Source organism: Vulpes vulpes, chromosome 11 (genome assembly GCF_048418805.1).
Source record: "Vulpes vulpes isolate BD-2025 chromosome 11, VulVul3, whole genome shotgun sequence".
Classification (NCBI taxonomy): Eukaryota; Metazoa; Chordata; class Mammalia; order Carnivora; family Canidae; genus Vulpes; species Vulpes vulpes.
In genome coordinates this window covers 79,621,288-79,641,387 of record NC_132790.1, presented here as the reverse complement: position 1 = coordinate 79,641,387, position 20,100 = coordinate 79,621,288, and the positions used below count along the sequence as shown (strand labels likewise).

The 20,100-nt window shown below is 41.7% G+C and overlaps 1 protein-coding gene across 5 annotated transcripts in view; it reads left to right on the top strand.

Moving 5' to 3' along the window:
* Window positions 1-20,100, top strand: part of CPNE4 (copine 4) — a 485,131-nt gene that overhangs the window by 41,370 nt on the left and 423,661 nt on the right. Inside the window, exon 1 of one of the 5 annotated variants that reach the window (XM_072726856.1) lies at window positions 13,937-14,337. The exons of the other annotated variants lie outside the window; for them this stretch is intronic. Coding sequence (XP_072582957.1) covers window positions 14,315-14,337 — 23 coding nt within the window. The 5' untranslated portion in view covers window positions 13,937-14,314. Of the gene's footprint in view, window positions 1-13,936; window positions 14,338-20,100 lie in introns of those variants that run through there. 5 annotated transcript variants of the gene reach the window in all.

Sequence of the window (20,100 nt, the reverse complement as noted above, 5' to 3'; positions counted from 1 at the left end):
ATGAAAAGAGTACTTTGATAGCATCAACCTGATAGGTTGGGAAAAAGGCTCCACACTAATTGGAAAAGTCACTTCATGAGTCTTTGTATTTTTTAATCAGAGATATGGCCAGGAGATCTGTATTTCATTCATTTTGAAGAAGAAAAAAGGCTAGATTTGTTCTCTATCTTTGATCTTTCCATTTTTGTCTTGTTAATATTTTAAAACAAAACAAAAACCCCTTTGGATCTATACAGTCACCCAAAGTCATATTGCCCTGGCAACGGTAGCCGGTACACCAGAGTCACAAAATATCAAACAGAAAATTTAAAATGCATTTAAAGTAAAAATGTCACATGGTTCAAGACCATCCTATAGTGCATTAGAATTAACCTTCCAGTCTATAATAATAGAGTTGCATTTGATTCTGCCTTTCTCCTGATTGAGTGTAGATGATAACAGATTACAAGACTTTAATTTTTTTAGGATGTCCTAAGAATTCTATAATGGCTTTTCTTTTGAGGGAAGCATGTTATGAAAATAAGTGGGCTGGAATCCATTCTTTGGATAAGGTGTTTATGTGGAGGTTGGTGGTAAGTCCAAAATCAAGCTCAATAAATGGATCAGACATGATGTGCTGTCTTCTGTGTGATATTGGGAGTAGACAATACATAGAAGGCCTCAGCACTAAATTCGATTAGTGGATGTCTCCTAACGCTCGTGACTGCATAATAAAAACATCATAGTGCCTACATCTACTTTCCGTCTTTTCTGCATAGGAATCTCATTTATGTGGGAGCTTTCTGTTTAGTCTATGAATTACTATATATATATATATATGATATATAGTGTATGTTTTTCCTAAGTTGGCAAAGCCTGGAAAGTCCTTTCTTTGGCTCTTGTATTCTTTGGAAAGCCTCTTGACAACCACTGGCTTTTACATCGGTAAATATTGAAGGCAAGTTTTGAAAAGTGGAAGAAAGTGGTAAGGATGCCTTATTTGGGAAGGTTTATTCCAGTCCTGTGATTTTAGTTCACTCCTGGGGGCTGGAGGAGCCAAGTTAGAGCTGGCCTGTGGTGGGCTCATTTCTAAACTGTGAGCAACAACTTTATCACTTTGAATCTATGCCTCTCAGAACTGGAAGAGAGTTTAGCAATAATCTGTTTGACACTCGCTGTTTAATTTGACAGATGTGGAAACTGAACCTCTGAAAGGCGACTTGCTCAAGATGAGGAGACTCTTTCAACAACTCTCTCCTCTCTTTATAGAGACTCAAATTCCCTGGAGATAATTACTGTGATGGTGCCAGTCTCTGGGGTCATGTGCACTGAGAATCTTTCCTGATAGTGGGGTGGGACTTCCACCTCCATTGGAATGTTTGGAAGAGTAGGGTTGGGACTTACTACTTTGCTCTCTCGGAGCCAATGCAATATTTACCCAATAGATGTGATTAAATTTGTACAAAATCATTGTCTGCAGCCATTTAGGAATGTGCATGTTTTGTCAAGAGTTGTTCATGCACAGTCTTAGTTTGCTACTTTAAATGTCATAATTGAATCAATAAAGTAAGCAAAGAGATCTTATGAGTATTTACGCTTCCAGGAACTCACAGGGGAATCTTTTATTCTGTTCTAAATTGGAGGTCTATTCAAAAAGAACAAACTCTAAAATGTCGTTTTTCCATCTTTGGCTCGAAACATAATATTTCTAACTCTGTATTTCTTATTACTTAAAAAACCAGACACATTTCTTCTCTTTGGATACATCAGGGGGAAAATAACGTATTTCAGGTGAAGCCCAGAAACTTTCTCAGGTTTAGGGTGTATTGACTAAAAGACCTTCCTGATCCAAGAGATTTCGCATCTCTGCAGGACAATTCATTGCACTTTGAGGGAGAGGAGGAACAAATTAAGGTCGCAGGAGTCCAGGGTGAGGACCGCGTCTACTAGTGTTGAGGCAAGGGGGAAGGGCTGGAGAGAGTCGGCATTCAAGTGGACGGTCGCTAGAGGGCGCCGGAGCACCAGCAGAGCCCACCTCCTGGGACCATGAACCTGACTTCTAGGCTCAGGGATGGGGTTTCACTGAACCCCAAAGATGTGCTCAGGTATGAAGTATTGGTTTTCCGGGCGCCTCTGACTCTCCAATCCAAATTGCCTCACTACAGGGAGAAGACCAAAGATTTTGCCTTTGGAAGGCCACCCGGGTGCTTCCAGGGCCTGTGTGGGTTGCCCAGTAGCTGGACAGCCTGCAAGCTCTTAGGATTCAGCATGACTGGCTGTGAGTCTGACTGCCTGCCCTCTGCTTCCTGACACTGTAGCCCCTTCCCTGGATTCAGAAATACCCAACTTGAACTTGGGGTTTAGAGTTTTCAAGCTGCTGACAGAGTAAATTACTTCACCTGCATTAGTGTTAGCATCTGGAAAAGGGGCTGGCAGTGGCTGTGAATGTAGAGTGTTGATAGGGTCCAATATTTCAGTGGGCAGGCAAATGCTAGTTCCTGTGTCCCTTCTCTTAAAAGTTCCCCCAAAACTCCATTCTTTCTTTTCCATCGGAGGTTCTGTCTCCTGTCTCCATCTCCCACACTCTCTCCCCCTCAGCAGAAGGGTCTCATTTATTCATCTGTTGAGTAATAATTAATCACAGCCTTTTTTTAAAAAAAAGATTTTGTTTATTTATTCATGATAGACACAGAGAGAGGCAGAGACAGAAGCAGGCTCCATGCAGGGAGCCCGATGTGGGACTCGATCCCGGGACTCCAGGATCATGCCTGGACCGAAGGCAGGTGCCAAACCGCTGAGCCACCCAAGGATTCCCCTTAATCACAGCCTTTATGCCAAAACCTGTGGTAGGCACTGGGGATAAACATGATGCTCCTATCTTGAAGTGGTGGGCTTGAGAGGTAGGCAGGTACGTGAGAACAGACATTAAAACCCATGGAGGGTAAGTGTGAGGAGAGAGATGAACAAATTATGTGGATTAAGAGATAAGGGAATCAGGGGCACCTGATGGCTCAGTGGTTGAGCGTCTGCCTTTGGCTCAGTCGTGATCCTTGGGTCCTGGGATTGAATCCCATATCAGGGTCCCCACAGGGTGCTTGCTTCTCCCTCTGCCCATGTCTCTGCCTCTCTCTGTGTCTCTCATGAATAAATAAATAAAATCTTTTAAAAAAAGAGTTAAGGGAATCATTTGCTTTGTCTCAGAGAACTTGAAGAATGGTCCCTCAAGTCCTTTATACTCAGGTGTGTTTGCTTCTCCCTGGATATCAAGGAACCTGGTCTGGGGAGGGTGATTCTGAGGAATAGAAATATGGGGGTTGGCGGAAATCTCACTCAGTGTGCTCTTAGGTTTGTGTGTATGTTCAGCAGTGTTGAGAGAGGTTCTTACATCCAGTCAGCTTGTACCACCCCCCTGGGTATTTTCGCTTCATTTATATCATAAGATAAATGTCTATGTAATTGACATAATCCATTTAAACAGGAAAATGAGTTTTAAAGGAAACATGATAGAAGTATAACAATAACGACAACAAGGAACTCATCACTAAGTGGTGGGTTGGGATCAATCTAAATAAGAGTTCTGTTTTTAAAATATTGAAATATGTATTCAATATATAAAAATGAAAAATAGGGTTGCTTGGGTGGCTCAGCAGTTGAGTGTCTGACTTTGGCTTGGGGCGTGATCCCAGAGTCCTGGGATCGAGTCCCACATTGGGCTCCCTGCAGGGAGCCTGCTTCTCCCTCTGCCTGTGCCTCTGCCTCTCTCTGTGTCTCTCATGAATAAATATATACAATCTTTAAAAAAAAAAAGAAAGAAAAATAATATGGGTAGTAGTAGAATGGTGAAAAGAAATGTTTTATCATTGTATTTAAAGTGACAGACAAGCTTTTAAGTTATTTGGAGACCCTAGGGGCACAGGGTATCTGATTTAATGTCTTTGTTATATTTTGTACAATTGTTTCAACTTGTAACTAAGAGACAAAAATTCCACTGACAAAATGGAGAGAAGTCAGGGAGGTTTATATGTGAGATCTTGTTCATGTGACATCAGGGCTGGGCACAAATAGTTGCTTTGGTGCAGGTGGGGCGGGATGGGCTGATAACATTCATTAAGGCTTATGGAAAATAAATGCTTCTTATGGAGTCAGAGAGGGTGAGAGCTGTACAATCCTATAAATTAGGTACACCGCTTTCCCATTTTTCAGATGAAGAAACTGAGGCCCAGCATGGTAAAATCACTCTCACAATCTGTTTGCTGGTTGATTGAGGGCAAGACAGAGGTTTCTGCACTCTTTGTCCTGGCTCATGCTACACCTATCTTTCCTCCCCATTTTGTGCTTCACAGGAGCCAGACTCTCCCTGTCTTGTTCACTGCCAAGCCCCAAATGGGGCCAGGCACATAGCCATTGCTCAAAAAGTTTTGGTTGACTGCATGAGCAATGTCATTTCCTTCTTCCTCACACTTATTTCCGAGTGTACCAAGAAATCACTAGGTTGCAATGCAATTTGGTCAAGACAAATATTTGCCGAATTTTGTCAGGACACGGGCTTCAGCTTTGAAGGTAAAAAGACTGTTCACATTCTGGTTTTGCCACTCCATTGCTGTTTGGCTTTGGGAAAATTACTAAATCTCTCTGAACCTTATTTCCTTGTTTATAAAAATGTACACCATACAAGGTAGCGAAGGACCTGCATCATAGGTGTGCACTAAGTGTTACCTTTTCCTAGCCTTCCACTCCTCCTCTCCATTCTTCCCTGAGAAGATTTAAAGGAAGGTACAGTACTTTCTCAAATGTGATTTTAATTTATTTCAGATAATACACATTTATCTTGCATAAAAGAATAAAATTATTGCACTGTATAAACATAAATACATATAATTACTAAAAATACTAAATATAAAAATATTCTGTGGGTTAGATATTATTAGTCCCATTTTAGAAATAATTGGGTCAAGCCCAAAGCACTCACAACAGGGGAGGACTCAAGTCTAAGGTGCCCCCGCCCCAGTTCCAAAGCTAAGGTGCTTTGCTCAAATCCATGTGTCGAATGATCTTTGTTTCTTTTTTTTTTTTTAATTTATTTATTTATGATAGTCACAGAGAGAGAGAGAGAGAGGCAGAGACACAGGCAGAGAGAAGCAGGCTCCATGCACCGGGAGCCCGATGCGGGATTTGATCCCGGGTCTCCAGGATCGCACCCTGGGCGAAAGGCAGGCGCCAAACCGCTGTGCCACCCAGGGATCCCTGGTCTTTGTTTCTTATCCATCCTTCTATAGCTGCCTCTCTCAGGAAGGCTCCGATCCTCTTTTTCACATGCCCTTGTGGCCTGGCTGGGCTCTGGCTCCTGCTGTGTAGTATCACCATGTGTGGTCATGCCTACTGCCTGGTGTATTACAAGCTTTTCTGGGTAACCGCTGTATAGTGTATGTCTTGTGATAACTCCAGAGTGCCCAGAACCTTCTGGTACATAGATAACTCTCTGTCACCCTGTATGCATGCCCATTCCCTTAAACATGTATCTTGCATGAGGGCCAAGTTTGTGGGGGGGCTACAGTGTATATTGAACTTACTCAAAATCAACTCTACACCCTCTCTCATTTATTAAAAATACTCTTACTGTACTTTGATGATTCTATATCGTATAATCTAAATTAATGTTTGAAGTTGTACAGGTATATATTACTGTAGATATTGTACATGTAATATAGTATACTTGATGAACAGTTGATGGGATTTTTTTGAGGATTATTTTGACATTGTGTGATTTTTACTTCATTCACTGAATCATAGTCCCTATCTAAAATGTGCTCCATTATATTTACAAGGCTATACTTTGTACTGTATATATAGGTTGGTAGAATTTTTAGTGAAAAGCGTAAATTTTTAGTCAGGCATTCTTGAGTTTGAATCCCAGCTCTGCTTCATCTCTTGAAGTTCAATTTCCATAGATGTAAAATGAGTAATGATAGTGCCCATACCCTAGGATAGCTGCGAGCCTCGAAGGATACAGCACACGTCTGTAGTATTGGCAAGTGCCCATCAGGTTGCAAGCACATGGAAATTACTCAAATTGTAACTAGTATTGGCTGGTGGCACCCCTCAAAGTTTAGAGCTATGAGTAATTACCCTAATGGCAGTGGTTTGTTATATTGCAAGGGAGTTGTGAGAACTAGGAGTGTGTTTATGAAGGTCTGATAGAAATCAGTAATAAAATATATGCTTTCCGCAGCTACTGACACAACCATTTACCTTTCTTCTCTCCCTCTTCTGTTTCCACTCACAAATTTTATGCCTAGCTACAAAAATGACTCAAGGGTTGTGCTGGGGTTTCTCTAAGCTAAAACTTCCTCTGTCTCTGCTGGTTCCAGCTTTCTTTCAGATGCAAATTGTGTTTAGCACTGGCCCCCAGATACACAGCCAGGATGCAAAATCAGTCACACTGCCTGCCCTGCAAGGCCCAGCAACAGATATTTATTGTATTTGACTTTATGTATCATCTACCGTTGTTCAAAAAGGATTCTAGGCAGCCAGCAATAGACATATTGGGTGCTCTCAGATATCAAAGTCCAAAGTGCTACTAGCATAAAATACTCTCTTCAGAGAGATACAATGCATGTCTCAAAGCTGTGGTTCTCACGCTTAGGACGAATCAAAATCTCCTACAAAACTTGTTACAACACAAGTAAATGTCTTCTGGCCTCTGCCAGGTTCTGATTCAGTGGGTCTAGCATTGGAGCCAGTTAATGTACATCTCTGACAATTTCCCGAGTGATGCTGATGCTGCTGGTTTGGGGACCACCGTTTGAGAACCAAGTCTTAAATATTCACTTTATATAGACAAACTGCATTTTCTATCCTGCGTAGTACAACTGAGAACAGCATTAGCAGGAAAGAAAGGGCTCTGATATTTACAGGGCTATGACATTTGCTATGTGCCAGGTACCTCAATGGTCACTTTATGCATATTATCTTATTTAATCCTCATACCTGTCCAGTCAATCAATTCATAACTATTTATTGAGACTCTGTCATGTATCATGCCATGTGCTGTGCTAGGCTCAGGGGATATGGAGTGAACACACAGACGTAATCCTGACCTTCTGGGTATCATGTTTCAGCAGGGAAACTTGCTTGAGCAGAAAATTATAAGGGTAATTAGTCTGATCCATAGAAAATGGAAGACCAAAGAAGCTGAGTAACTTGGCTAAGGTTACACAGCTAATGGGAGACAGAGGAAACAAAACAAACTTGAAAATGATTTTACTCCAAAATGTGTACTCCTTCCACTAAGCCAGCGGTTCTTAGACTTTTTGGTCTTAGGACCCTTTATACTCTTCAAAAATTATTAAAGACACCCCCCCCCCCCAGGAGCTTTTGTTTGTTTTTAAAGATTTTATTTATTTATTCATGAGAGACACAGAGGCAGAGACATAGACAGAGGGAGAAGCAGACTCCTCCCAGGGAGCCCTATGCGGGACTTGATCCTGGGCCCAGGATTTTTTTTTTTAAAGACTTCATTTATTCGTGTGTGTGTGTGTGTGTGTGTGTGTGAGAGAGAGAGAGAGAGAGAGAGAGAGAGAGAGAGACAGAGACAGAGACAGAGAGAGAGAGAGAGAGAGAGAAGCAGAGACACAGGCAGAGGGAGAAGCAGGCTCCATGCAGGGAGCCTGATGTGGGATCATGCCCTGGGCTGAAGGCAGCACTAAACCGCTGAGCCACCCGGGCTGCTCTGGGTCCAGGATTACGTCCTTAGCTGAAAGCAGGTGCTCAACTGCTGACATCCAGTTGTCCCAAGAGCTTTTGTTTGTTTAGGTTAAATCTGTCTACATTTACTATATTGGAAATTAAAATGGTTCACCTTTTGAGAACTGTTGCACTAAACCATGATGCAAGTAGTAGCATTTTTCTTAGATTCTCAATCTTAATTTGTTTTGATGACTTTTATAGCCAGCAAATATGAGATACATCTCATCTCCTCCTAAACTTTTTTTTTTTTTAATATGGGGGACTCTCTTAAACTTTAGCCTGTATTTCTAGTCATGGCAACTTCCTAAAGAAAAAGCTGGCCTTGGGGACCTGGGTGGCTCAGTGGTTGAGCGCCTGTCTTTGGCTCAGGTCATGATCCCGGGGTCCTGGGACCGAGTCCCACATCAGGACTATCTGTTTAAGTATCTGCCTCTTTCTGTGTGTCTCTCATGAATAGATAAAATAAAATCTTAAAAAAAAAAAGGCTGACCTGCTTGAGAATTGCTTTCTTAACATTTTTCTGTGTGTAAGTATGCATGTGTATGCGCATTTACGATAAGGCAAAGCAACAGTTAAACTGTGTCTATCCCAGAACAAACTGAGATATAGTGGCTTTATTACTCATCGAAGAATCTCTATCCCAGCCAAGGGAATTTAGAAAGCTACGGTTCATGAACGTTTGTGACATGTATTGCCTTCAGGGTTCCCCAGGGCATATGCCACCAAAAGGGAAGCCCAAGGAAACAGGCTAAGGGCTTGCTCCTGCTGCGTCATTACTGTGGGAGGAAGAGATGAACGATTAGACTCCAGAGCTGTGGCTTTTGTGTAGTGTTGGCAGCTAAGTTGTATTTAATTGTGGGTTAATGACTGAAATACTGCCTTTTCCCATCATTTTTATTCATTATCTAACGGGAATGAGAAGTCCTAGTAGATACCTTCCTTTGGTGTCTAATGGTCCGTGGTTGTTCAGACACTGATGCTCTGGCTGACTCTTAATGCTTTATGGCATCGTTAAGTTTTACTGAGTAAAATCAACCAAATCAGAGCTGACATAACTCAAAGTGGTTTTCAACCGATGATCAATGAATTCAAATTTCTTTTTATTTTCATAGAAACCAATGAACTAAGGGAGACGCTGCAGCAAGCAGTGTTAGGGTGGTGATTTAGATGTAGCAGATCCTTGAATGAGAAGTTGGAAAGAGGATATCTTCCAGTCCTTTGACTGTTTGTTTTTTTTGACAATAAAAATCTAGATCACTGGTTCATGGAGAAACTTTAAAAATGTTTATCCAGATGTTTGGTGTCACAGAGGCACATCCCATGGCCAAAACAAACAAAAAAATGAAATAAAAAAAATGTGCTGCTAGATGATTATTTGTCATCTTCCTTAAGAGCTGAAATTTGACACAAAGCATTTCTGTGGGTTGACCGGAGGCAGCATAGATTCCTTCACACTGCATCTCTTTGTAAAGGGCACATTCCACTTGATAATTATAACTTTGTAAAGGAATTCCCTTTCTGGAAAGTGGCAGTTAGAGGAGGGTCAAGGGCATAAATGAGTGTACCAGCCAGTTGCATCTTCTTTTCACTTACATCAAACAGGAGTCTATGTAATATGTTCCATGAAGGCCATGTCCTGGGAACCCTTTCAGCCAAGTTTTTGATGCTATTTTTAAGTTGTGAGCTTTTTGCCCCAAATTCTCAAATTCTGACTCAACGGGCTTGGATGAGCAACACATACTCACTCTAAGTGATGAACCTTGTTGGTTTTGCAGATTGCTGGTGTCACTTTCGAGATCCCGTTTCTCTAAAGCAGACACAAACAGGGAAGGATGCTGGCCCCCTGCTCCCCATCTGCCCTGCCCAGGGAATGTACTCAGGGAAGATCGGACCAGCCCTTCTCCTCCTAAACTGGGGAGAAGAGATAATATCCAATTAGGGAGGCTCAGTGCTTGGTCGTTTAGATGAAAACTTCTGTCGCTTTTTGCTTGGATGGGCAGGAGCAGTTCTATTTATGATTCCCATTCCTTCCCTGTGTTTTATGGGTGGTTATAATAGCTGAATATAAGGTTCATTCTCTAAACTCGTTGTTCTGTGCTTTTTCCTTTATATATACTTTTTAACTTCTATGAATCTAAGGAAGGTGTGAGATTAAATAAGGCCTGATTGAAGCAAACTTGAGATCTACAGCCCAAAAACATCATTGTCAAATGAGATCCACTAGAGGCAAGCGTCAGCAAAGTATAGCCTGTGGGCCAAATCCAGCATGCAGATTTTTTTTTTTTGTAAATAAAGTTTTATTGGAACATAGTGACACCTGTTATTGCTGATAGTTACTTTCATACTACAATGCCGGAACTGGGTAGTTGTGACAGACTATATGGCCCACCCAGCCTGCTATCTTGCTTTTTGTAGAAAAAGTCTGCTAGTTCCTGCACTAGGAACATATTTCTATTTAGCCATCTCCAAAGGGGAAACATATGTAGACTTAAAAAAAAAATCCAAGGGAGTATTATTCTGAAATTTGGACTATAGGCCAAATATCTAATGATAGAATTTTGTTGCTGTGCATTGTAAAGATCTTGTACACAGTAGATGCTTGTAGGATGAATGACTGTGAATTTCTAGATGAATGGTTTATGATCTGGGTTCCATTTTCACCTTTATAAAATCAAAGTATCTGATTTGATCTCTAAGGATCCTTCTTGCAGGATTATTTTACATATTAGAGAGAGAGATGAGGCAAGACACCCTTGGTGCCTTGTACCCCAGTCTGCCAAAGTGACAGCCACAGCCTCTTGAGTCACCAGCAGTCATGTTCATTTAGCATCAGCTGGAATTATTACCCAGGGTCAAAAAGCATGACAGTCTACCGTCACAGTGTTATCGGGTGTTCTACATGGAGAGAGACATGGGGATTTAACAGTTGAGAGCATCAAAATCATGCTAAATGCTTGCTCTGAGTCACTTTATGGAGATGGGCTTGAAGAACATGCTTATTGTTCATGCTCAGCAGCTCTTGGTATAATCTTGGGCACATACCAGATGTGCCCGATGTCCCTCTGCTCAAACACCAAAATCATAGGTGGAAATCACATTCCCCCTGGCTTCCCAAATTGTCATATGGTGGGTTAGAGAGCTACTGATTACTTCATGGGGGATGGAGGAGGAAGAGGTGATGGTAATTTCCTGGCTCTTACTGTCCTCCACCCCTGGCGGGGAGAGGAATAGGACATGTGTCATCCCAGGAGAAGGAGTCATGCTTGTGGTGTGATTTGGGAGGCCAACTCTTACTTCAGTGCATACATTGTGCCTCTCTCTCTCTTTTTAAAGATTTTATTTATTTATTTATTTGACAGAGTACAAAAGAGCTCAAGCAGGGGGAGCAGCAGAGGGAGGGGGAGAAGCAGGCTCCCTGCTTAGCAGGGAGCCTGATGCGGGGCTCCATCCCAGAACCCTGGGATCATGACCTGAGCCTAAGGCAGACGCTTAACCGACTGAGCCACCTAGACACCCCCATTGTGCCTCTCTTTAGGAACTGGAGTTCCCACTGTCCCCTTTCCTGAGGAAATAGCCAGGATTTCCATGTGCTCGGTTCCATAGATTAGAGTAAGGGGTTATCATTTATTCATTCATTCATTTGGGAGAGTGACATGCTGCCTTTGCTGAGATCGAGCAGAGTCTCAGCCTCTGCATCCACATCCCAGGCTGCACCCGGTTCCTTTTAGGCACTCTAGCATCCAGAGCACTGGGCACAGAGCAGCCTGCCTGCCTCCCCTCCTGGTAAGTGACTTACTCACTGGCAGGTCGGACAGCTGAGAGCAAGCAGGATTGTAAGCAGCCCTGGGGCCGGGGAGGGAAAAGCCAGCGCACAAGCTCTTGGCTTTCACGTGCAGGTGCAGGTCCCAGACCACTTTCTCTTGCTCTGGAAGAGGAGGGGAGGAGGACCAGATAGGGCGGACACTGGCATTATGCAGTTTGGGCCATGTTCTGACTCTGGTACCCTGAAGCTCCACGGGTGGAAGTGTGTTGCAGGGAAGGACTGCTCGGTCCTTCTGGCCGAGGAGCAGCAGAATTTGTTCCTTTCTAGGATGTTAGTTTCTGAGAGCTCTTCTATGTATTAGGATACATAGAACTTCTGAAAGCCATTAGTTTTGGAACTGGAAGCAGAATGACTGTTTTTTGATCGGCTGAAGGATGGCTAATATTGCAGTTCGGTAAAGTGGCAGGATTATGTCAAGCAAGAGCATTGAGGCAAATTTTCCTGAGCCATGAGTTTTCTTTTCTTTTCTTTTCTTTTTTCTTTTCTTTTCTTTTTTTCTTTTCTTTTCTTTCCTTTCTTTTTCTTTTTTTCTTTTCTTTTCTTTTTTTTTCTTTCTTTTTTTTTTTTTTAGCCATGAGTTTCATACTGGTCAGCTCTCATTCTGTTTTTATTTTTATTTTTATTTATTTATTTTTTTCATTCTGTTTTTAAAAGTAAGTGAACAAATGATATGCATGTGATTGTAAATGTTCCTCATTCTTTTAAATGTGTATCTTCATGGGTCCCCATTACTGTTGTCTTCTCTCATCAAATCTATTTTTCAGATGTGTGGTTACAGATTGATGCAATATCATGTCTTTTATTTTGAATCAAATTTATTTAAATCCTTCATCCAAAACAAGAGCTATCTGAGTTGATACCTAGGGCTTAGATTTCATGTGCTATCATAGCAAAGTCTTAAAGTTAGAAGTTCCTTTGGGTAAGAGATGGCACTGTTTCTGCAGCTTGGAAATGAAGATGGTAATATTCAGCTTCACAAAATTGGACATAATTTAAAACTTTAACATACTTTCCTGCTTGCTTTATTTGTAAATGTTGATCCTGGCACGGAGAACCTCAGAGCTTTTCTTCTTTTCTTGTTTCACATCTCCTTAGGAACGTGCAAAAGGAAAGGTAATAAAGGACAATCTTTTCAAGATAAAACATGATTCATAAAGGTGACAGCCACGCCATATGTGAGCAGTGATTAACAGCTGCAGAGTCTGCTAACGGCTTTTTAAAAATAAAGTGATAAAGCAGATTTTCCCATTATTTTGTGTTTCGGTGCTTGCTCAAGTGCGTCGCTCTGATTTTTTCTCAGCTTCATTTTATTCTGTAGCAGTCGAATTACCCTTTGTGTCCCTGCAGTGCTATATTAGGGCTTAGTTCAATATTTCGCATATACCCCTGGTTATTCTTCCAGTGATATTTTAAGTTTCAAGATGATGTGGTGTATTCCAACTGTAACCTCTCCTAAAACCAGCTCATTTTATTTCTGTAGAGTGCATTTGGGTGGCCAGAAGGGAGAGCATTTCAAGCCTTGCTCATTTGGAATTGGTTTAGTTTAATTTAGAGTCGTGATGGCAGTGGGCATGGGCTTGATGAAGTGTCACGAGTTTAAATGGCCTTCCCCTGCCATCGCCAGCAGATACAGGCTGCAGGGCTGGTGGGTACAGATAGTCATGAAGACTGTTCACCTCTGAGAGGTGGGGTGGAAGGGGAAGAAAGCTCTTATTTTAAAATTCAGTTGTCATTTTAGTGAAATAATTCTAGGAAATACATTTTCATGATTTCAGTTGTCTTTGGCAAACTCAGTGAACCTTCTTTTCCTGATTGATAAGTCCCCAGCAACTTGCCTAACATAGGGTGATAGTTTAATCTTGTTTGGGTCACAGTTCCCTTGGAGAATCTACTGAAAGCTAATGGACTGTCTCACCTGAAAAGCAAGCACAACCTATTTGTAACCAGGTGTGCTTCTAATTTCGGGGTTTACGGATGTAAACCTTCACCTTTTCCCTCCAACAGCCCTTTCATTGTCTCTTCAACAGAGGTGTTGTTTTCTCTGACTCATTTCTTTTTTAAAAAGTATGTACAAGAACATTTATAATGTTGTGGTATTTCTGTTAAAGTTAAAAGGGAACAGTAGAGCTGGAGATATCTTGAGAAGCTGGAGTTGCCTGGGGTCTTTTTTTTTTTTTTTTTTTTTTGGTTACTACAAAGAGCTATGCATTTGTCAAGAGTTCGACTCCAGCCTTCCTGTGTTGTCTGGGGCACAGTCCAGATTGAGTGTCTGGGTCCTCAGGGCTGGATGAAGGAGGTGCTGTCAGGGGGTTGGCAATGAGGGAGGCATGGCTGCGTGCCAGGCCGTGTCCTCAGAGGCACTCCCCTGCCCCCACCCCGTGGAGCCTCAGAGCCCTGATTCCCTGATGGGCTGCCCAGGGAGCCAGTGGACTGAGTATGTCATGTGACACATTGGCACAAATAAGAGGAGAAGACCTCCTACTGCAACTCCTGGTGCTGGCCAGTGGGGCCTCAGGCTTCTGCCCGGACATCCTCCAGAGCTCTAAGCCCTGGGCAGCAAATGCAGTCTTCCTGGGGCTGACTTCCCAGGATCAGTAGCACCGTACCTGCAGGAGATGGCAGGTGCTGACCAGTGAAGCAAATCAGTGTTGGAGGTGGTTTACACACAGCTTTATCCAGGAGCGCCGACAAGCCTTGGACTAGGTGCTGGGTGCCCTGTACGGCACCAAGAGATATTTTGGAACAAGAAAGGGAATAGTGTAAAAAATGGAAGATCCTGAAGTACAAGGGTAAGACTTGTCCTCTGTCCCCCTTTTCTTTTTTCTACCCTTCTTCCTTCTACCCTTTTAACTATTTTTCCATTTTTCTTTCTATCCTTCCTTTCTTCTGTCCGTCTCTTTTTCATCCTTCCTTCTTTCTTTCTTCTCTTTCTTTGTTTTCCTTTTATCATCTTTTTCTTCCATCCATTCTTCCTATCCTTACATCCTTCGTTTAAGTCAACAGATATATCCAGGTGTCTCCCGGGTCTTTTGCTTCTTAGCTTGCACGGAATTCCAATTTCCTCCCTGGTGCAACAGACTCGCCCTCGGGCTACCGTGGGGGCATTTTTCTTCCGTGTTACCTCTTCCCTACTCTTCCTTTTTTTGTCTTCCTTAATCACTAGCATATATTGAATACCTACTATGTGCAATTTACTGCCTTAGAAAAAAAAGTAAAATAATTTTGGACTTCACTTTCAGAAAGCTTAAGATCAAACTTAGGAATTGAGGCATGTGTATGTGAGAAGCCAGATAATAGAGTAACAGTTATATGATGCCACAAAACAAGAATGCGAGATGATGCAAGACAGTGTGGGCATCCTTGCTAGATGAGTGGAATGAGAGACATTTTGGGTTCAGAGAATGGAACATTTTTTTGTGGGGTGGGTGGGTTTGGGGAAGTCTTATAGAGAAGTTATGTAAACTAGGGTTCCAAATAGGATTTTCATATTTGGAGAGGAGAAAATGTCAGTCCAGGAAGGGGGACTGATATAAGTAAAAGCTCAGCAGCATCTCCTTCCCTCCCCCCCACCCCACCTTCATTTTCCAAGGGAAAGTTTTCCTCTCTTATAATTCCTTTGGCTTCTCCTCTCCTCTCCGTTTTTTTTTTTTTTTAATTTATTTATTTATTCATGAGAGACACAGACAGAGAGAGAGATTGTAGAGACAGAGAGAGAGAGAGAGGCAGAGACATAGGGAGAGGGAGAAGCAGACTCCTCGCTGGGAGCCCGATGTGGGACTTGATCCTGGATCCCGGGACCATGACCTGTGCTGAAGGCAGGCGCCCAACTGCTGAGCCACCCAGGTGTCCCAAGGCTTCTCCTCTCCTGATCATACTGCCTTCTCTCTAGTTGTCATTTTTTTCCCCCCAGGTGCCACTTCTCTTCAGCTGGCAGTGGGCTCAGGGGACTCATTCAGTTTATCTCAGACCCTGCCTTGATCCGTAGATTGGTCACTTTATGCTGCATGTGAAGAGCCATTTGGAATGGAAGTCTAAATTGAGGAGAGAGCATTTGAAACTTATTTCCCAGCCGTGGTTGAAATCCCAGTCTTTAATTTTTGGCAGCTCTTGGGTGAGCCAAAGTACCGCTCTTAGAGCTAATGTCTGACATGCTGGAGATCTCAGAGAGCCAGAAGTCAAAGATCTCAGCTGGAATTCCGAGTGTGGCTGATCTAAGATGGTAGAGTCCAATCCAGGATGTGACCAACTTTTGGCATGTTGTTAGATTTTTATTTTCTTTTATTGCAGCAGCTCAAAGTTCAAAGAATCGTAGAGATTGTCTTGACTTTTACATTGTTCAATCCTGTAGGTCAGGAAACTCTCCTGTTTTTCTTGCTCCTTGATACATACATTTAACCTGTGTTCTTGGACGTTTCCATAGTAAATGTATATCTTATGAGCTGAAAGCAATTCATACTATTTTTTTCCAATATCTCCAGTCTGTGAAGGAGTATTTTATTTTCAGGTGCCTGATGAGCCCTGATCTTAGCCTGATGTCTGGGTCTTTCCTGGCAGTGACTAGAATGAAATCTGACTGATACACAGTTGTGACAGTCTAACTGTGGAGGTTGAAGATTCTAAATTTGTTCCTGCTGAGGCTGGCATTTTTCTGTGATTGTTCCATGCAATGTATTTAACAGCTTATACCCTCAGCAGCATTCCTTAGGAGATAGAGGATGGCTGGAATCCCCTTGCCTTGTGGCCTTTTGATTTTTGCCATTAAGTAAAGGAAATAATCCTTTTGTCAAATATTTGTTGGCTGCTCAAAAAGACATTTTCTTCTTAGTAAATTACAACTAATTATTAAAAAATTCACATTCAGGCATCTCGTATGTCGTGTATGTGTGTGTCTGATGAGTTAGAACAAAGAATTCCTTTTCCTTCAAGGACAGTGTAGTGATTCTTAGGGTCTATTTGACTTTCTTCCTTTTCTTCATCAGATGAAATCTGGTTAAAAGAGTTCTCTTGTAGCAGAAAGAAAGAGGCAAGATGGCCCTGGTGGTAAATGGAAGCCTCATTATAAGCTATTCTAGAATGGCATTTGTCAAAAGGCAATTTTGAAATGTTTTATTCAATTCCATCTTATAAATGAGGGAAACATAGGTATAGAGAAATATAATGGTTTGGGCCAAAGTGATTTGGACCAGATCTATAGTAAATTTTTTTTTAAAGCTTTTCTTTTTCAATTTTTTTAAAATTTTTTTATTTATTTATGATAGTCACACACAGAGAGAGAGAGAGAGAGAGGCAGAGACATAGGCAGAGGGAGAAGCAGGCTCCATGCACCGGGAGCCCGACGTGGGATTCGATCCCGGGTCTCCAGGATCGCGCCCTGGGCCAAAGGCAGGCGCCAAACCGCTGCGCCACCCAGGGATCCCAGATCTATAGTAAATTAAAGAAGAACCAGGATCTGAAAAAAGATTCTCTGACTCTTAGAAATAGTTTGAAAATAGAATCTTTGTAACTTATTACCGAAATATATTAGACAAAGAAAGTGATGATAAATAAATATTTGGTCAATAAAATAAATCAAATAGTTTTTTCCACATTTTATTAGGAATGATATAACAGAATTTTGAAGAAAAATTTTAAAAATGGAGGATAAAATGTTTTTCAAGGATATAAAGGTTTTTCACAAAGACAGGGTCTTTTGAAAAATTTTCTCTGTTAAAAAAAGTAAAAGATGGGCACATGGGTGGCTTAGTGGTTAAGCATCTGGTCATAATCCCAGGCTCCTGGGATCGAGTCCCATGTCGGGCTCCCTGCAGGGAGCCTGCTTCTCCCTCTGCCTCTCTTTCTGTGTCTCTTGTAAATAAATAAATAAATAAATAAATAAATAAATAAATAAATAAATAAATAAATAAATATCTTTATAAAAAAAGAAGCAATCAGACTTATTGCACACTACATTCTTATAACACGACACAATGACTTTAGAGGTAGAGAATACTAAGCTACCTAAAAGCTATCCAGTTGCTCGAAACTATTAAATAACTGTTTTGTGAAAGACAGAAGCCAAGAATACAATATATTAAAAGACCATAGAAGTGTGACCCTCCCTATATACCATGAGTTGTAATGAAAACTGTAATTAGACTACATTTTCTACTCCCAAATGCCAATGTTAGACAAGAAAAACAGATTAAAATAGCTTCTGAATCAAAAACATTTTAAGAAAAAAAGAAAAAAAAAGAAAAGAAAAATCAAAACAATCTGGATATTAAGGAAGGAAAAAACAAGTAGTCTAAGGAACACAGCCATCATTTCTCACCCCGGCTAGGTAGTGCCTCTGCTTCCTCTTCCTCCTCAGCTGCCCCTAGTCCTCATCCCAGTCACTGGGAAATTCAGAATGCTTGACCCCTGCATTCCCCCAGAAGCAGGATCTTGGAGATGAGAGTGAGAATTTGTCCTGGGGCCATTTTCTGTGCCCTGTTCCCTTAGTGAAGGTTCTGAGAGTGCCTAGAAAGAGCATCATTTCTAGCTGTTGGCATGTTTCCAGGGCATTCTAGCCTGATGCTATTGAAAAAGGGCTTTCTTTACAGAGCTGCAGACCTGTCTCCTTATAGATAGCCCCTTTTTTAAAAAAGATTTTATTTATTTATTCATGAGAGACAGAGACAGAGAGAGAGGCAGAGACACAGGCAGAGGGAGAAACAGGCTCCCTGCAGGGAGCCCGACGTGGGACTCGATCCTGGGTCTCCAGGATCACACCCTGGGCTGAAGGTGGCCCTAAACCACTGAGCCACCCGGGCTGCCCCTTATAGCTCTTTTAATGGCATTTACCACTTTTAGAACCTGGTTCCCATTTGAGAGACAGTACAGTGTTGCCCACCTCAGGAGACAGTGGCTCAGAATGAGTCTACTGGCAATCATGCACAATTTGGCTTAGCTCCAATTCAGACTTTGATTTTTGTTTCCCATCTCTCAGAGTTGCTACTGTCATTGGCTCCAAGCATTTATTGATCACCTATATTGATTGGATTATTAGAAGCAGTATTGCATAGAAGTTAAGAGTACTGGCTCTGGAGCTGGGATACCAGGATTCAAATCTGGGCTTCATCACTTGGAGCTGCATGATCTTGGGCAAATGACTCAATCCCTTTGTGTCCCAGTTCTATTATTTGTCAGTATCAAATAATGAAAATAGTGGGACCTAAGCCATAGGCTGTTGTGAGGTTGTTAAATGAGAAGGGACTTAAAGCACTCTGAATAATGCCTGACATAGCATAAATGCTCTTTAGATCTTAACAATTATTATTTTAACCTGTGAGGACACTGGGCAAAGGTGTAATGATACTGACAAGTACAAAATACTGTCCCTGTTCTGGAAGGATTATGGTATAATCTGGAAAACAATCTTTTACTCATGAAGAAACAATTGGTCTTTTTTTTTTTTTAAGATTTTATTTTTCATTCATGAGAGACGCACAGAGAGAGGTAGAGACACAGGCAGAGAGAGAAGCAGGCTCCCAGGAATTGGTCTTGTGCTCTGCCATTTATGCAAGGATGAGTTGTTATGCCTGGGGGTGTACGCTACTCTTCCCCCTCATGGCCTGGCATGCATGGAGCAGAGGCTCCCTGTTTCCTAACAAAGGTAAAACCTCTAGTCATGTCAATGGCTTCCAGATCTTAGGTCTCTGAGAAATCTTGTTTAGATTTGTGATACAGGCATAAGTCCATATAATTGGCTAAAGAAATACAGCATACATGAATTCTGAAATATGCTCCTGCAATTGAGGCCTTCTTTTTGGTGTTTGTATCCCTTTGGTATATTGGGAAAATGTAGAAGAGAGACCAGACTGGTTTTCAGAATCATATACTGATTTTTTAATCTTGTGATGCCCAGACAGATGCCAAGGGAACTAGCGTTTGAGGGCACATCTTAGAATGAAACATCCATGCTCCAAGTAAGTTCCTTCTCTTACTGCATGATAACAGTTTTCTCTGTTTAATCTTTTTCCCAACTCCATGATGATCAAGGGTAGAATCCGAGGAAGGATTTCCCACCCTTGCCATCTTGGGTTCTCATTTCTGTTTGTTCAGGAGCATCCCATCTTGGTGGCTTTCATAACCTGTCAATGAGCAGGGGCTAAGGTTCTCCCCATCTCATGCTCTGCACCACCTAGAGCAGGGGACAGCAGACTGTGGCCAATGAATCAAGTCTAACTAACCACCAGCTTTTGTAAATAAAGCTTTATTGGAACACAGCCACAATCATGAATTTGTGTATCACCTGTGGCTGCTTTTGTGCTGGCAGAGTTGATTAGTTGTGACAGAGACCATATGGACTACAAAACCTAAGAAATGTGCTTTCTGGCCCTTTATATCAAAAGTCTGCTGACCCATGACCTATAGATTAGACATAGGAAAAGGGGAAGGTTTTGTCCTGAGGCAATATCAACTGGTTCCCATGCAGGAAAACTGATGTTGCTTAAGTTGTAGTATATAATAACTCATTCAATTCCAATTGAAGTTGCCCTTAGTAATATGCCATATTTTTCTCATCACAAAAA